This window comes from Physeter macrocephalus, chromosome 8 (assembly GCF_002837175.3).
Source record: "Physeter macrocephalus isolate SW-GA chromosome 8, ASM283717v5, whole genome shotgun sequence".
In the NCBI taxonomy this organism is placed as follows: Eukaryota; Metazoa; Chordata; class Mammalia; order Artiodactyla; family Physeteridae; genus Physeter; species Physeter macrocephalus.
In genome coordinates, this window is record NC_041221.1 from 121,917,702 (window position 1) to 121,937,255 (window position 19,554).

Here is a 19,554-nt window from a genome sequence, read left to right on the forward strand (position 1 = left end):
TGATGGTTACACAACTCTGAATACACTAAAAAGCCATCAAGTTTTACACTTTAAATGGATGGATTGTATGTTATGTAAATTATAGCTTGAGAAGCTGCTATAAAAAATTGTATTTAAAAAAGTCAATGGAATATTTTAATTCATATTTTAATCCAGATGGGCCAACAGCTATTCTTTGCAACCCATGAGACTGTGTGAATTTTGTAATTAGAAAAGAGTATCTTCAGTTCCGAGTCACTATAATATTAAGACTCAGATTTTTTTACCAACTCCTTTACAGGGAAACGATAAACAAGCACACAGGACAATACCACACACCCACAAATCTTGTAAGACAACTTCTTAAATCTTTTACTATATATACCTTAGTCCGAAGAAGAGTTTAGTTTAAAATGTTTTACATTCTGTATTCACATACAGGACTGTATTTAGCTACGATATCAACCAACCAAAAGGGGAAACAAAATGCCTTTAATACAGTGAGTTTGAAACTTACCACTTCATTACTTAACACCTAATGTCACCACCAAAATACATATACAAATAACACAAAAGAACAAATGTTTGATCCAAAAACATTCAGCTGAATCCTACCTGATAGCAGGTTATTTTTCACAATAACAAGAGGTGAAGTGACTGTCTGTGTTATGGCTTTCCAGCAATGCACAATCACTCATCATATCCAGACTTTGGCCACATTACCTCATCAGAAAAGCATAAAACAGGTCCAAGAAAGCATAAAGCAAAACTCAGGAAAATGGCCCAGACAATGCTTCCCTCCCTCTCTTCTTTACTCTCTCCTTCAGTCAACACATCTTTATTGAGTGTCTACTCTGTGAAGACCTTGCCTCCATTTTACCTTCTGTATTTTTCTATGAAGCTGCTAACATTAGTTTCAGTACTCTTAAAAAAAAATTGTGATATGAGCTTTGTAGTTGTTTATAATATACATCATCAAACCAATTTTAGTTTATTAAAAAAATTTTCACCATTGTACACAGAATAATCAGAGGTAATTAAGCTGGCATATTGTCCAGCAAACATATGGATCTGATTTTCTATTTGGGCTGCCTTTTGCAGGTGAAAATGAGTAGCACTTGTACTCTGTGGAAGGGGCATCCTTTGAGCTGCTCTACCACCAGCGGTGATGAATTTCAAGAAACAATCCATACTTTCATCAGCAACCACCACTGCAAGATGGCCCGGGAAGGTGACGGCGGGCGGTGGGGGGGGTGGGAGCAAGCATGCCCAGCACGATACACAGAGTGGAAGTAACTAGTAGTTCTTTCATCCCCTCAAAAGCTCTGTGGACTTTATGCTGAGGATCAAGGTCAAAGGGGAAAGGGGATGGGGGAGGGATAAATTAGGAGTTTGGGATTAGCAGATACAAACTACTATACATAAAACAGATAAACAACAAGGTCCTACTGTACAGCACAGAGGACTATATTCAATACTCTATAATAAACCATAATGAAAAAGAATATATATATACATGTATATATATGATATATATACATGTATATATATGATATATATACATGTATATATATCATATATATAAAAACTGAATCACTTTGCTATACGCTAGAAACTAACACAACATTGTAAATCAACTATACTTCAATAATTTTTTAAAAAGTGAAAAATTAAACTAAACTACATGTATGTGTTTACTCTCATGCATCCAATCAATTCTCTATTATCACAGGGGTCATCTGGGCATTTTAGGGAGTCTTAACCAGCTGTAGATAGAGCAGAGCTAGAAGTTGTTGGACCTTGAGCAGGCAAATGACCAAGGGCTAGAAACCTGCTAATGAAATTGTGAGGATTCTACCTTTTAGGAATCTTATCAGATAACATCTTCAACGTACTCATTCCTCCTTGGAGTGTAGCAGAGCATAAAATAAATGTCAGCCAAACTCAGACCAGACTCCACTTTATCTGCACAACTGCTAAAAGTTCAATAAATGATTTGAGTAAATAGATTCATTTCTGGAGACTCAGGCCATCCCTACCTGTTCAACAGAACCTGGCACTAACCCAGAGGGTGATTTAAGGGTAATACCGTCAAGGCTGTGTCCTAAGAATTCTGTTCCGGATCCTTTAAGTCCAAAATAATTCTGGCAAGAACACTCTAAGATATTCACGTTCCTTTGCTCCCCAAACTTCAGGTATCTTCAAGAGAGGATGTACTCTAAACCCCACCCCCCATTTTCACACAGGAGGAAAGTGAGACAACACCCTGGTTCTCTTGATACCTGGTCTAGTGCTATTTTCTAGGGTTCTGGTTTTCCCTGGTACCTTGTCAAGCTTCCCTACAAGTCCAAAGGCATTTCTGAACTACATCATATTATTTAGCTTATGTAAAATACATTAACTTTCACAGTGAACAAGAGCTATTTTAGGAAAAGCTGAAGAAGAAACAAACACTCTCAAAGAACTTCATTAGTTCATTATATACAGGTACACCTTTGTAACAAATGGGGACAGTGGGAAGTGGAAGTTACCATGATTAGTTACAGTCACATAGTTTTCCTTTTCCTTTCAACTAGTGTCCCTTTGCTCTTAAGACCAATACCTTCTAGCGTCCCCAAAGTAATAGCAATCACACCATTTTGTTTTAATCTGGTTTTTCCCGTGGTTTAGTCACACGTCTTTTCTCAAAAACCATTTGTCTAGTAGCTGACGCAAACTGCAACACCAAGAACTCTTGAGGGTTCTGCAACAATACATTTTTAAAAATCTGCTAAATGGACAGGTATCAGAACCACTGCAGCCAAGAGGATAAAGGAGAAATTTTAATAAAAATATTACAGGTATTTCTTGATTTATGCAACTGTGTCCTTCCAGAAAATCTTGATACACAGTATTTTGTATGAAGTATAAAAATGTTCCTTTTGTTTAGTTATCATGGGGGACTATAAAGGCACATAGCCTCTGAACATATTTTTTTTAGTCAGGTACTATCACTCTAAATACTTTTCACTATTCAAGTAACCAAAAAAAAAAAAAAAAAAAAGAAGAAGCTCATCTGCAATAGAAGAAAGGCTTTGGCTGCCTTCTTTGAAAACTGACCCTCTTTTGGGTTCTAATCAATCACATTATGCTTACGAACAGGCCTGGCACTCCTGCTATCCCTTGTCACTTTTCATTCATAATCACAATGAAACAAACAGGGCAATGACACCAAACACTGAATCATAACAAGTTGAAGCTGCCAGAATTTGCAGAGTGAATGAACAACACAAATTTCGGCTCCCTGACAATTCCCTAATATTCCTTTTTAAACACCAGACTTCTCTTTTCTACTTCCCAAAATATGCAAAGGTTTACCCTGAGTAAATGTACCCAAGTGAAGGGTGGCTACCCCTCTGGCAGAGATCTGCATCTCCCTTGGGTGAAATGTAGTGTAAAGCTTGACACTACTGATCGTGAGTGATCAGGGTGGGAGTCAAACGTGAAGACAAAAGGGCTTATCGACAAGCCAGCACCCAGACCCCAGAGAATTTGCGTTAGCTGAAATGACTCCTCAGTGGAGGAGCTCAGTACGGTCCAGCCCATATCCTTCTGAAACCTTGAGGTGAGGGTATGTGGGCAAGACTAGATTCCTCCCACGCCATCACTGAAGCTACTAGAACTCTGTGGCACTTGATTCTCCTTTAGACCCTGCCTTGATTTCCATCCCAGTCATAAATTCCCCAGACTCCATTTTCCTCGCTTTGAGAAAATGAGGACGGTGATGCTAACCACAGCCTCAAATACTTAACGGTCACATTCAACATATGTCATGCTTTGTTGAAATTCCATACTTGGAAATGTGCTACTGCAAGAAAATGCAAGGTGGGCTGGTACGACTGATGATATTTACTTTTAGAAGGTATTTAATTCAAAAGCCAGATATAAAGTGAGATGTCCTAGAGGGAATACACTTCAGAGATTCTCTAGTAACTGGCTGAGGGTTTGAGGTTAACAGTCTCCTTCTGAGCAAGAAAATGCAAGGTGGGCTGGTACGACTGATGATATTTACTTTTAGAAGGTATTTAATTCAAAAGCCAGATATAAAGTGAGATGTCCTAGAGGGAATACACTTCAGAGATTCTCTAGTAACTGGCTGAGGGTTTAACAGTCTCCTTCTGAATCACTGAAGATAAATGTGCAGTCAACATAGTTTTAAGTAGCTCACTGCATTCTGCTTCTTTGAAAAATGACCGCCCCCGCCGTTGCCCTAATCGGGTCATCTGTTCCACTACCCATTCAGCACTTAACATTTTTTAGAGCTCCCTGTGAATGTATAATGCCTTTTAGTCCCAGTACCAAGCAGAGGTCTTAAGGAAGAGACAACAACGTGGCACTAGTGCTTTTGCACAGCAGCCTGTCCCAGTTCCAGTCTACGGCCTCCTAACTTGTCTGCCCTTGACTATTCGAAGACGTCTGGAACTCAAAGCTCCTCTCACACGCTTGCTTACTGCAGCCACCCCGGTTCCAGGTTCAGAGAGCGCCCAGCCAATGCCCTTTGACCCCAGTGATGGTTCTTCTGCTGTTGCAGCATCCACCCTCTACAGGTTTGTTTGAACTAGAAAGAATTCCGTATGTACATATTTGAGGTGCTGGTAAGAAGCAGCTCTGCAAGCACTGGCTGGAACTGGGCGGCTTTTCATATTCTGAAGAGCTACTGGGTCTTCTCCTTCTAAAGCTGCAGAAAGTGGTGGAAAGCAGTCTTCGTTGGCTCTCTTTAAACAAGTCGGTCTCTGCTGCTACTCGGGCAAAATAAGACACATTAAATGTTCTCCGTAGTCAGCTCTTTCAACTTGACTTCCTTCAAAAGTTGTCTGTCAACGTGGATACCAAGAAGACATCGACATGGCAACATACCAACGGTGCAGATGTATACGTGTGAGGCCCTGAAGGGCTGGCGGGAACAGGCTGCCCACTGAGCCAGAAGAACATGTGGTACCGCCTGTGACGCATGGGAAGTGCTGGGCCATTTTTTTTTTTTCTTGTTAGGAAATATGGAGTCAAAAATGACATTTGGGGTATTTTTGTAAAAATATTTGGTGAATATTAAATTTTTTAAAAACATTTCCCTCTATAAGCCGAACTGAGTTCCCACATTTCAGTCAAAACCTCAAACTGACAAGCAAATGTTTATTTGCCTTTTAGCATATTTTTAAAATAATTGGTTATATTCATCCACACATACATCAACACACACAGACTTAAAACCAGGCAAGGCTGATCATTTTAGGTAGAATCTAGAAATCCGGAAAGGGTACACACTTTATTTAGATTGTCTGGACCCCAGTTTCTCTAGAAGAATAATAGGGCTAATTACAGGAGTTTTCCACATAAATGAGATGCTAATTACATGGTGTTGGCAGAGCAATGTAAAGTTCCCGGGGCAAAACTGTTTAATTGTTCAGGCCTGCCAAATGTGTCATGTGCCATGTAAAGGAAACAGCCATACTTCTAACACCCGAGGACTGCAATACTATGAAAGTGTCTCAAATATATATTTGAGTCAGAAGGCATCATTAGGAAATGAATATATATATGGGTGTGGTGAGTACATAATTGCTCGGTTTACTATTCAGTTAAAAGCAATTTTCAGTTAAAAGCAATTATCAAGTGAGCAGTAAGGGTCTTGCCTACCTCATATCACTTTTTATCCACGCCCCTCTTGGGTCTCTGGGCTGTTCCATCAGATTTCGCTGGTTACTCTGTAATTGTGCCCATGAGCCTAATTCCCCCAACTTTGCTGAGAACAGCTTTTTTGCAATTTATGCTATTCCTTCTCCCTACAGCTTAGTTTGCTTTTGCCTGGGAAATATTAGCCAAACTCCTCTGAAAACAGAAGGCCTGGGTACATATGGGAATGCTTTGGTAGGTATTACTTTTAAAAACTACCTGGATAGTTCTTCCTCCTGCTGTGTCTATACACACAGGCTGCCAAGGGAAGGGGCTATGAGAGGAAATGGAATGCTGGGGGCAGGGCAGGGCTGGGGTGTGCCGCAGAGAAATCCGAAAACTGCTGGCATATGGCAAGTGACAAACTATATGTTATCAACAAATCATGCGGCGCAAAGGTTTTCCTATAAAGATCCTGTCCTTCACCTGTCCTTCTTCTGAAGAAGAAGAACCCAAAAGAAAGATGTTTGCAGAGACAGAAACACGAGTGACTTAGATTCCTCCCAGTTCAGAATGGATGCTTGACAGGCTAATTTTCTCCCCTGGGTGTTTGAATTCCTCAGATCTAAAACTCTCTTTAACTTCTTTCACTGGGGGAAAAAAAAGCTGTAAAATGTCATTCTAGACACAAGCAGGAATGAAATCTGAAGCTCCCTCCATCCAGAGCAAAGCCCTCCACCAGGCAAAGCCCCGGCGGCACGCTCTCTTGGGAACATCACTTCACTTGCACACCTGCCTTCTCAGGCTGGACCATTTTGATATTTACTACAAGGGCAAAGTCCCATTCCCATTCTGTCTAGGACAGGACCCTGGATATGGACACTGCAAGCTATGCATTTGACTTACAACCTCATGCCTTTTGTCATCCAAATGTCACTGAGGCCACAGTTGGGAAAGGTAACCGAGGAGGGCACTCCACCGGGCAGTGTGAACCGGTTCAACCTTTTGGGAAAGCGGTTAATGTCTTCCAGTGCATTAAAAACGCCTGTGTCCTGGACTCAGCAATTTTGCTTCTTGAAAACTGATGCTAGCATAATAATCGCAAGTCCATAAAACAATACAAAAACTTCACGCACAACGACACAGTGCCGACAGCTATCTAAGGAGTTGAAGGCAATGTAAATAGCTGCCATGAGAGGAATTTAAATTTTTTGCGTCCATTTTATGTAATATTTTATATCAATGTAATATGTGTCTTAGAAAGTATTTTAATAACATCAGAAATGCTTATCTTTTAATGTTAAGATTAAAAGAAGAGAAAGGAATATTCAAAAGTGTACTACCGAATGATCTCCATTACATTTTTTTAAATAGATATTTTAAAAGTTAAGAAAGAAATCAACAAATTGAAGTACTTGCCTGAATAGTGAGATCATAGAAGATTTTTTTCTCTTTTCTTTCTTCCCCCAAATGTCTTAAAATGGCCATGTATTTCTTTTATAATCAAAAAATTAAAACCAGATTGAGGATGTAAATGATTGAAGGGAAGAAGCACGCCAAATATTTTGTTTCTCCTTTTTTGTGGAAATAAGTCTAATAACAGCAAGGATGGAAGTTGAAATACAATAAAAACATTGTCAGATTTTATAATGGCTTTAAAAAAAAAATCAGTGACAAAGTAGATTTCTGGAACTCTATTTTCCAGATTGTGTAGGCCAAACTTAATTTAAAAGTAGCATATTCCTGAGTAGAAAGCGACACTATTCAAACTTAAACAGGTATCAAGACCATATCACTTTGTTTTGCAAATTTACCCAACATTCAACAAATATGTATGGCGTACTTACTCTGTGCCAGGCGCCGAGGATCCAACAGTGAACAAAACAGATGGGATTTGTGCACTAAGGAAGCTTACAGCATAGTGGGGCTGAAAGGGATGGTTTGTATACAGCAACCCAGCTGAAGCTGATTCAATGACTCCTGCCAAAATCAGACGCTAGACCTATAAAGAATTTCCTATCACTCCACGCTTAAAAATAAAAACTCCAGCTAATACATCACTTTTTACTCCCTCTCTCCAAAGAGCACTTTGAGAGATATACAGGGTCTTTAGAGCAGTGACAGAAATCCAGAACACCCAGGAGGACGTGTGAAGAGCAAGGGCTCTAGAAGTCCAACCAATAGGTTCAAATTCCCTCACCAGGTGTGCTGCCTTGCACAGGTGAATCCCTTTCTAAGTCTCCCCTTTTAAAACATGATAACACAACATTGTAAATCAACGGTACTCCAGTAAAAATTTTTTTAAAAAAATAAAATATAATAAGCGTGAGCTCACTTTGGATTTTGTCCTGAGGACTGAAGGAAATTACCTGGCAAGCACACCCAGCACAATGCCTGGCACAGAATAAGTGCTCAACAAGCCTTTCTCTTATCCATAAAACACGCATATTTACACATAAAAACAACAAAGAATCAGGTAAGGACAAAGATGTAAAAGTCTACAAAATGGGGAACTGGGGTAAGTGGTAGTGACTGCTAATGAATACAGGGTTTCTTGGAGTGTAAAGAAAATGTTCTAGAATGAATTGTGGTGATGGTTACACAACTCTGAATACACTAAAAAGCCATCAAGTTTTACACTTTAAATGGATGGATTGTATGTTATGTAAATTATAGCTTGAGAAGCTGCTATAAAAAATTGTATTTAAAAAAGTCAATGGAATATTTTAATTCATATTTTAATCCAGATGGGCCAACAGCTATTCTTTGCAACCCATGAGACTGTGTGAATTTTGTAATTAGAAAAGAGTATCTTCAGTTCCGAGTCACTATAATATTAAGACTCAGATTTTTTTACCAACTCCTTTACAGGGAAACGATAAACAAGCACACAGGACAATACCACACACCCACAAATCTTGTAAGACAACTTCTTAAATCTTTTACTATATATACCTTAGTCCGAAGAAGAGTTTAGTTTAAAATGTTTTACATTCTGTATTCACATACAGGACTGTATTTAGCTACGATATCAACCAACCAAAAGGGGAAACAAAATGCCTTTAATACAGTGAGTTTGAAACTTACCACTTCATTACTTAACACCTAATGTCACCACCAAAATACATATACAAATAACACAAAAGAACAAATGTTTGATCCAAAAACATTCAGCTGAATCCTACCTGATAGCAGGTTATTTTTCACAATAACAAGAGGTGAAGTGACTGTCTGTGTTATGGCTTTCCAGCAACGCACAATCACTCATCATATCCAGACTTTGGCCACATTACCTCATCAGAAAAGCATAAAACAGGTCCAAGAAAGCATAAAGCAAAACTCAGGAAAATGGCCCAGACAATGCTTCCCTCCCTCTCTTCTTTACTCTCTCCTTCAGTCAACACATCTTTATTGAGTGTCTACTCTGTGAAGACCTTGCCTCCATTTTACCTTCTGTATTTTTCTATGAAGCTGCTAACATTAGTTTCAGTACTCTTAAAAAAAAATTGTGATATGAGCTTTGTAGTTGTTTATAATATACATCATCAAACCAATTTTAGTTTATTAAAAAAATTTTCACCATTGTACACAGAATAATCAGAGGTAATTAAGCTGGCATATTGTCCAGCAAACATATGGATCTGATTTTCTATTTGGGCTGCCTTTTGCAGGTGAAAATGAGTAGCACTTGTACTCTGTGGAAGGGGCATCCTTTGAGCTGCTCTACCACCAGCGGTGATGAATTTCAAGAAACAATCCATACTTTCATCAGCAACCACCACTGCAAGATGGCCCGGGAAGGTGACGGCGGGCGGTGGGGGGGGTGGGAGCAAGCATGCCCAGCACGATACACAGAGTGGAAGTAACTAGTAGTTCTTTCATCCCCTCAAAAGCTCTGTGGACTTTATGCTGAGGATCAAGGCTGGACCCTTTTTCTCATTAGCACAGTGATTAAACAACTATGCTCACCTGCCAAACTCACATCCTAGGGGCTGGTTTATCTCCACTGAGCACAGTACTGATACGGAGCCTGCCCACCAGCCATCTTAAAGTTCCCCATCACTGCACAGTTGTAATCAGCACTGGTATGGCAGGTAATGAAATGCAGAAGTGAAAGTGAGCATCTTATTCCCCTTGTGAGTCAAAGCTGAACTTATAAAATCACTGGGAACTATCTCAACAAACAGTAGTGTTTCAATCATTAAAGTACTGCACCAACTCCATGCTCAGTTACTAAAAATACAAAGTAAGCTTGGATTAATACTTAATCTCTTGAATCAAGATTTAAAAAGAATGTTCTCTTTTCAAAAAGATTGGTAAGTACTGCAGAATAGGAATAACAATACCAAAAATTAGATCGGTTGTCAATTATGTAGGATCATTTGCTTTTTAATGAATTAGCTTGAAACCCCCTCTACTGCACAGTTAAACACTACCCTCTTTATGACTTTGGAGATGCAGAAAAGCAGAAGAATTTAAGAACATCTCTGATGGTTTAAAAGAGAATCATTTACTTCTCTAATCCAAACATGAATTCTCAAGATCACTTTTCTTTTCTCAGAAAACGCACAGAACATCAGGTGAAGGACCTGACATAAACAAGCATTCCTCCTCTCACACTAGGTGTTTTCTCGTAAGTCATCATTTGTACTCCCATCAGCCCTCTGAAAACTCTCAATGTTTTCTGAGTACAATCTTTTATTTGCTACTTTTATCAACTTTCCTTAATACTCTGGGTTTCTGAACTATTTCAAAAATAACTCAGCAGACCACACAGAGATGAAGTCACAGTGTCTGGCTCACCGGAGAAACAAACTAAGGTCCACCCCACCGCACTAATAAATTAGGACGAGCGGTACACCAGTTAGCTGTGCATTAAGCCCCTCAAAACCTATGTGGAGTGCATGTTCAGGATCAAAGCTGAACCCTCTTTCTCATTAGCACAGTCATTAAACAGCTATGCTCACTTGTCACACCACAGCATCTTGACAGACATTATCTACCCTGTAAGGTGAACATAGCAGGTGTCTCTGTCCATGTCATACCTGAGAAAATAAGACAATAATACATGTAACTTCCTTAAAGGGAAAAAGTTGAGCAGCTTGCAAAGGGCCAGGACATCCCCTCTTTCCCCTGAGACAATGGTTCTCATCCTTGTTTGCACATTAGAAGCCCCTGGGGACATATGAGAAAACACCAATGGCAGGTCACCAAACCAGACCAAGTTGCCAGCCCAGACCATGGAGATACCTGGGAATGGTGCCTGGGCATCAGCATGGTTTAAAAGCTCTCCAGGTGATTCACAGGCACAAAGTTGAGAACCACTTATCTCTAACCTACAGATGTTTAAAAGGACATCACTATCACTGGCAAATACCGATTTTCTTTCTCTCACTTCCTTTTCTTCAGTGGCTTTGCCTAAGGACAGAATGGCAGAGCTGTGGTAAACAACAGTCGTAACAATGAATAATGGACCCAACCAAGACAAGTATGTTCTCGGGGAGGGCAAAAAAAAAAAAACAAACCAGTAAGAAACAGGATTCAATAAGAATGAAAAGGAAAACACATTCTCGAAAGCTAAAAAGCCAAGTTCAACACATAGGTATTTACATACATTGCTGTATACACCATGTTTTCTTTCTGTTTTTCCCTCCCCAAAAGAGCAAATTTTCAAACAAATAACTATACACTGGCATGTGTGTCCCAAATGTCAGGAATGAAATGCTAAGGAAATTCCTTCTCACATCTGTGAGTAATTTTGTACAATACGTCATTGCTCCTATGCATTCACCTTAAAGAAGAAAGATCAGAGTAGAATAACTATACATCCAAATGCAGTAATAGTTTTGCTCTACTATTAAGCATGATCTGAAACCCACTAATTATTTCCAGAGGGAACTTCTCTCCTAACACTTTATTCCGAAGTATAGTTTTGTTCTTAGGCAACCAGGACCTCATGGACTGGCAGTAATACAAGCAGGAAAGTCTGTGATTAAAAGAACACTCCTCAAATGAGGAATTCCAAGCATAAGAAACAATTAGGTACCTAGTGGGGATTTCATATTCCAGTTCTGCTGTTCCTACCACCTTCCAACGAAATCACAAGTACACTCAATATTCCCCCAAAGACTGCAGATAGGAGCTTTTAAGACTTCTAGGATCTCAAGACACACACACACACACACACACACACACACACACACACACCACATATGCGTGAATGCACATAAATTGGGTCTGTGAAAAAACACTACCAGTTATACAATATCTTCAAAACGAAAATACCAAGGAAGAGATTTTATTCAACTCAATCTATAGGACGTTAGTCAAAGGCAACTGACAGTTTTACAAATGCTCTTTGTTAGGGAAAACTTATACTAAAAACAGCCACAGCTTACTTTCCCTTCACTTCCCCCCAAATCCATCTTTTTTTTTTAGCTCTGCCAAATAAGTGGCTCCAAATGTGTTTGTTCTGTTTCTCTCTTTGTTTTTCCCGAAAGGGAAAAATTAATGGTCAAGTGGGTTTAATTTTTCAATCGGTACAAGAGCTTTCAACACACTGTACCGAAAAAAAATGCAAACGGAATGCTCTTGAAAATGGTTACACATTAAACACACATATAATGACCCAGGCCTCTACTGAGGCGAGTTCTTAAATTCTATGGAGGTCAGAAGTTTAGTTTATTCAGCAAGAATAACTCTATTAACAGCTCCATCTCCTTCTTGTCTCCACAGTAAATATCCACACACTCCAAATCCTAGAAAATGTGAGGCAATTCAAAGGAGGCTGGAGCTGCTGAGGGCTCCACTGCTGTGCCTAAAAAGCTTCTAAAGCAACTGGCCTGCCGTATGAATGAAGGGAAGCCACCCACAGGGATGCATGGATCACAGTGGATCAGAGCAGTTACATCAGACTTAGGAGATGGATTTTCAGAGAACAGGGAGAAAATGGGGAGGGCTTATGTACATCACTCCTAAATAATAATGATGATGAAAGCTCTTTAAGCACATGCCCAGAGTATCAGAACTCCTGATCAACTCATATACTGCTATAGTTTTTAAACACAGATTTTTTTTTCCCCCCTAAATAATCCCATCTTTTATTAGAGGCCAAGGTTAAAAGGCAAAACCCAGCAGACTCCTAAGCACAGTGAAAAATAACCCAAGCGTCATAGCTGTTCCAGAAAGACAAACTTTCCGGATTTTTAATTTTTAATTTAATTTTACAACCTCTACCAGGCAGGAAGGTCACACTGTGGGAACCTGTCCTATCACATGCTGGAATAAATAAAATCATGACAAGCCTTATACAGATGGGCACCAAGTCATATCTAGGAAAGGGAAGACAGTGCTCCACCCTAAGGAGTCAATTATCCAAGTTACAAGAAAATCTAATTTTCAAGTTGATGGGAATTAACCCTTACTCTTTCCAAATCTTTCTGTTCCTGAAAGTCAGCACCTCCACTAATTAACCTTATTAATGTCTTGATTCCTTTTCTATACTTTTCCCTCCAAGATGCCAGTCTGAAGCTCTTATCCACCACTTCTGCTCTAGGGAAAATCTAAGGGAAGATGCACTGTGCACAACCCACGGACAGTGAGGGAGAAGCCGTCTCCCCGCATGGGTCCCTTGCACTGAACAGGGTCTAAACAGGCAAGCAAGGTTTAATTCCCGCTCCTCTGACATCAATTCCTCCCAATGTGGTTGCGTAGTTCTGTTTTAAATGGCTTTCCAGTTAAAAGTACAAAGAGGGAGGAGCCCCAAAACCCCCCAAATTTCTAAAACCAAGAGTAAATTTTAACTGTTGCTCAGTTCTATTTGAGCAAATAAGAGAGCTCCCCGTATCTACCGTTTTCATTCCCTTTCTCTGGTCACTTCTTACATAATTCAATCTTGCTTTTTCCTTACTGATGCTATCCACAAAAATTTTTAATCTAATTATCAAATCCATCCTACAAGAAGAGTACATTCAATGTAATATGTAGCATTCAAATATTTTCCCCTTAAGTTTTTTTTTCCTATCTTGAAACAGCTTGGGCTGTTTTTCTGCCTTCTGACCACTATGCTTACACCTGTCGCCTGATTTTCAGTCTTCATGTTTACTCTCATTCCCTAGTTTGTCACTGTTCTTAACTATTTTCTCCCAACTATTTCTTTCCCAACAATTACCCCCAATATAGTCTCCTTTCCCATCAACTCAGCCTCTTTAGCATGTATTTTACTTCCTCTCCTTTGAGTTTCAGCCCTCAATTTTTCCCCTTGATATAGAGGAACCTGAACAATGATTTGGTGTCTCAGATCCTTCTTGTTACCCTTATCCTTGCTCTGAACTCCTCTCCCTAAAGACCATGCTATTGACAACAGTCATCTCCTTATCCTTGACCAGTCCAGCTCAGAGGAAAAAATGTTTCCCCTGTGTTTTTTTATTTTCCTTTGGTCCCCTGGTGTACCCTGGGGCATGCTTCTTTCTTATGTGCTCTCCTCTATTCACTCCCCCGAGGAGCAATGCAGCTCTCTCCTTGATATTCAGTTTGTAATTATCTGTTGGCCTCTGTCAAGGACACTGGCCATCTGAAACACGCTCTGTTTGATGATCATATGAGATGTGAGATGTGGCCAACCATGGTCTGGACCCACTGTCAGTACGACATACGCCTGATGTGTATTTCCAAGAGCAATGAGACATTCACCCTGATCCATTTCTCTTGCACCTTGGGTTCTCTTGTGACTAATGCATAGCACTTGCCAGAGGGCTTGCTGGGTTAAGGGGCCGGGAAGGTGCTGTTTCCAGCCATAGAAAAGAACTGACTGGCTCAAATGGGGCTTAAGCCTTTGACCTTGGCTTCATTAGCTCTCAGCATCAACCAGCCACAGTCACATGACAGCAATGGCCCCTGCTAAATGCAGGAACCCTGTGTCGATTCAGAAGGGAAATATAAGCCTCAACGACACCACGACACCCACATGGAGACAGATCTGTTAGCAAACCAAGAAGGAAATGAACTTGAGATCTATGTCCCATTCTGATTTCCATGACAGCTCCTAGGAGAAAGGGTAACCTTCACCCTGCTTGTTACAGGCCTTCCAAGTTAGCGCTTAAAGCGGAAAACCACTTTGAGGGACACCAGATTGATCGTGAATGTAAAAGCAGCCGTGAACAAAAAGAGAAACATAGCTCTTATTTCAACAAAAATTGAGAGAGCATAGAAACCACTTTTCTGTCCTCTCTGAATACCACACAGCAAATTCCCCTTACAGGTGGACACACATACATCATGAGGAAGAGGGCGTGGGAAAATAGATAAAAATAAATTGTATTTACCTTCTTCTGTTTCATGCCACACGATCCCTTCCAAATTCACACTGGTCCCGGGTTCACAGGGCCCAAGACACTCTGGCTCTGTCACTACTCCAACTTCACACGTATTGACACCCACGGAACGAGTCCGAACCAAAAGCTGTTCAACCGGTGCTGCAATATTGGATGAAGATGGGGAAAAGTAGGAGGGCAGAATCTGAGGCGTGAGACTGCTGGAAATCGGCGGCGGTGGTGCTGGCACTGTAAACAGGGGGTCAACCTGAAAGACAGACAGGCTTACTGCAGTGGTGCTGCATGCTCGGAGCTCTTTTCAATGCAATCTGTTTACATCACTTCCAGAATACATCACCATTCCAAATTCCATTTGCAATTATAATACACTTTGAGTGTTTTAATGGTGCCAAAATACAAAGCGGAATAGAAATAAGCATTTTCGTTTTTCATGACACACAAGGTAAACATTGGAGCTCTAGCTTCCTGTGCTATAGACAGGCCTTCAAGTCCTTCTAAATTCACCAATTAACAACCTTCAGCCTCCAGAGACGTGAATGAAATATGCTTTGCCAAATGAAGACTATTTCCCGCTTGTCGTGAAATCGTATTTTCAACATTACAGTATTTTCCAAAGGAGAAACTCTAATAAATACCCATATAGGCATCACTGGCCATTCAAGTACAGGAGATGGACTAAAATTGTTTTCAAAGTATTTTATAAACCATAATGAATTAAATCACGACTAAAATAGATTAACTACTCTGCCAAATATATAAAATACATAAATTTGATTACACACACTGAAACACAGAAACTGGATATTATTAGCATGTATTAAGCATCAACTTTTAACTAAGTGTTCTACTGCAAAGTTTGGCAGAATTCATATAAATGGAGAAATAAATACGTGTGCTCAACAGAATCTGAGTTTCTCCAATGCACAAATCCTTTAGTGGTTCAACAAAGATTCCTGATGAGTTGGACCAAGACTCAGCAGCCCTCTCTATGTCCGAAAAGAGAAATGACAGCCAAAACAAGATCTTGTGGTACAATAACTCCTTTGCACCCCGATCCTGAGGAGAGCAAGCAAAGGAATCCTTCACCACAAAAAGTTTAGGAGTCAGGCCATAATGAAACCGAAGACTATGCATGTACTAAGTATAAGTAGATGACAGCCAAAACAAGATCTTGTGGTACAATAACTCCTTTGCACCCCGATCCTGAGGAGAGCAAGCAAAGGAATCCTTCACCACAAAAAGTTTAGGAGTCAGGCCATAATGAAACCGAAGACTATGCATGTACTAAGTAGGTAGACGGTCAACAGACTCATTCATTCCTTCCACCCACGTTAACCATTGTTGTGACTGCTACGGAATAGCTTTGGCCCTGCTGACAGGTTATCAAATGTGAAAGAGCCAAACACACAGCATGTCTGCACCAGGATTCCAGATTACCTATGTCCTCAGGCTGCACAGAGACACCACCTACACACAAGACATGATACCGTATGTGTTTTATCAGTTGGGCTAACAAATTAGTTGTGTAAAAAGGACACAGAGAAAGTTGTTCTGGTAAAATGCCATCTTAGTCTGTTTATATGTTCTCAGTTAATGTTTGTAAGAAATCAACGTTTGGCTACAGACATAATATTATATAGTCTTTGTTCGTCAAAAAAAAAAAAAAAACCCACACACAAAAAGAGTGTATTTCAAGAGAAGTCATATGAGGAAGTGTGCTCCTAGATAAACAGCTGAAGCAGTCATCTGTGTGGGCTCCTTGTTCATATGACTGTAGGAACTATTTCTACAGTTTGCATTTCACTAAAATGATACAGAGACGTTCACATGCCTGAGTGATCCAAGATGCAATAGAACAGCCCTTCATCCAACTGCACACTAAAGAAACTTAATTTCCTGCTCTCGAAGCTGCCATGAAACTCCTTTTGCTCCATGCTTTTTATTGTTCTTCCTTCTTGATCACAGAGCCCAAGAAAGGAAAGCATTTAACAGCCCCAAACCCCAGATCTGGTGATTTATGCTTTTGTGTAAATGCAGCTTAACATGGATCAAAGTTCACACTGATAGTTCCTATTTTAAAACTGAGCTGACAAATGAAGAAAGGGGTTCTGAGGAAGAAAATTTAAGGAGGGTAGGGGGAGCCAATGCAACCCTGTAGTCTTTATTACAACTAAAAGATTGCGTGAGATTGAAATCACTTTCTAGAATTTAAAAAAGAAAAAAAAAAAGACCAAGGAAAATTATAAACCAGCTATACTGCACATTTTTTTTGCGCATGATTCCCAACAACCTCTTAATCTGTATAGTTAGTTGTAAACTGTAATTTGGTGCTACAGATGTAAACTGAAAAGACAAAATGGAACAATATTCTCAAAATATCCTTTACATCCTTGATCGACAGCGTACATTAATTCCAAGAGAACAAATATAGCTTCAGTTAGATAAACAAGAAAATGGAATGAAATAAAAGAGGTGAGGAGTCTCAGAGAGTACCAACTCTCTAATTTTGAATTTCAGGACACCCTGGGGCAACATGTACAACAGAAGTTATAGGGACAGGGTGTGCTGACACCAGGACTTTGGCTCCACCTCCCACATTAATTAAGCTTATGACTTGGGAGAGGCATTTAACCTCACCGAGGCCCATGTTCCTCAACTGGAAAATGTATTCTTTGGCCTTCTAACAGTGATGACGAATCCTCTCACAAGAGAATTCCTAGACCAAATCCCTATTTCAGTATAACTCTGCTTATGAATATATTTGTATAGAGATACACACACACACACTCACATACTTATTGGGGATATTTATGTAATTTCAAAGATGAAGCTTCTAAAGAATCTAGAACCTTGATGGGAGAGGCCATGGTATCCTGGGCCTACCAGTAAGTTAACTGTGCTTACTTCCATTAACACAATTCAAATGCAATGAAAACAGTTCAGTTGATGACCTTTAAAGAAGGGACCTTGGAGCCCTGTGCAGGCTTGTTTTAAAATGAGAAAACTAAGATTCAGAGAAGTCTGACTATAAATATGAACTTAACCATAAACAGCCCCCCAATGTGATAATAGTCTAAAACTCTTAAACCTGATAGGAAAACTCAATAGGTAATATAGTTTTAAAGGTTCAACTCTTTGACTTGCACAAGTGAATTTCTCTTAGTTTTTCCACTGTACTCACTTCCTCCATGTAGCTCAAAACTCCCATTCCCACAGGTACCGATCATCATTATCAGTGAGAGTAGAAAAGGGAACTTTGCTCCCTTGAGATTTCAGGATTTGGAGTGGAGAACAAAGACCTCCCATGTGGTCTACTGGGGGTCCCTCTTCACCAGAGCTCACCAACTGGAAAAGGGGTGGGGAATGATAGCTGCTCCCAGAGGCAGGTTTTATTTGGCAGGTATGCTACTTTTAAAAACCTTTTCATTTGTTGACCAACACAAAAAATTAGGGAAAAGTCTGAATTTCCACTATCTCATAACATAATAATTGGCTCACGTGCTATGCTGGGCCCACCTTCCTCGTGGCATCAACTGACAGGGCTGAGCTTCCCTCAGCCTGCAGGGACCTACGCAGACACAAGCAGTGAGTCGGCGTTTCCAGCTTTTCCGAGACGACCACAGAACGTTGGCGGTAGAAGGTCACCTAACCTAACTTACTCATTGTAGACAAAACCGTGGCCCATATCTGTTTGTGTGCAAGGGCAGTTAAGCATCTCTAGGGGCAGCCCAGGTGAGCATAAAAGAGCAGCATCCTCCAAGCAGGACCTTCACAGAACGGGTTCAACATACACTAACACTAGAGACAAAAGAGGGGTGAAAGAGAAATAATTCAGAGTGTGGCCATTTCCTTCTACCAGCTAACACCCCCAGTGGGAGAAGTTCCCCTCACAAAGGTTTTGGTTCTCTTGTGTATCTCATGGTAGCTAATACACAGTCACGTGACACGCAGGATTTTGAAAGATCTTCAACAGTTACCGTTGCCTTATACAAAAGGTCAACTCCACTGCACCCTGATTTCTCAGTCACTCACTGATCACACACTGAAACGTAATTTCTTCACCCAATGAGGCTCCTTAAGACAGAGTAGCAACGGTTCCCATGAGGGAGTCTGGGGAGGAAGCAACATACACTTGGACTTGGGTAGTGATAAACCTCGGGTTGTGCTGGATTCAAATCCTGACCCTCGTGGTACTTGCTTGCGTGGGACCCTGAGCAAATGACCTGGCTACTCTAAGCCTCAGTGTCTGGACCTAAGAAATGGGAATAAGAATAACAATAACCTGCACAGGGTCGTGGTGAAGACGCAGTGAGGTAATTCATGCCCAGTGAAAGCTCTGCATAGTGCTTAGCTCAGTAAACAATGACTTTGAAAAAGAAAAAAGAAAGTCCCTGGTCTGATATTACAGTTCTCTAACCCTGCATCCACTCTTACAAAGCTCCTTTTTATATCCTACTATGTTTAACATAAATCTATAATCCTCTCCAAATGCATGGCTAAGGGCGGTTAAAGTGTGTTAAAAGTATAAGAAAAAGGGCTTAACCCTGAGAAGCTCAGCCTGAGGAAATACTGCTCCTTTCACACACTGGCATCT

The 19,554-nt window shown here is 40.3% G+C and overlaps 1 protein-coding gene across 4 annotated transcripts in view; it reads right to left on the minus strand.

Moving 5' to 3' along the window:
- ZNF608 (zinc finger protein 608) overlaps positions 1–19,554 on the minus strand; it is a 111,622-nt gene that overhangs the window by 51,260 nt on the left and 40,808 nt on the right. For all 4 annotated transcript variants that reach the window (XM_028493173.2, XM_028493171.1, XM_024122186.3 and 1 more), the window contains one exon: positions 14,952–15,207. In XM_028493173.2, the coding sequence (XP_028348974.1) occupies positions 14,952–15,207 (256 nt within the window). The remainder of the gene's footprint in view (positions 1–14,951; positions 15,208–19,554) is intronic.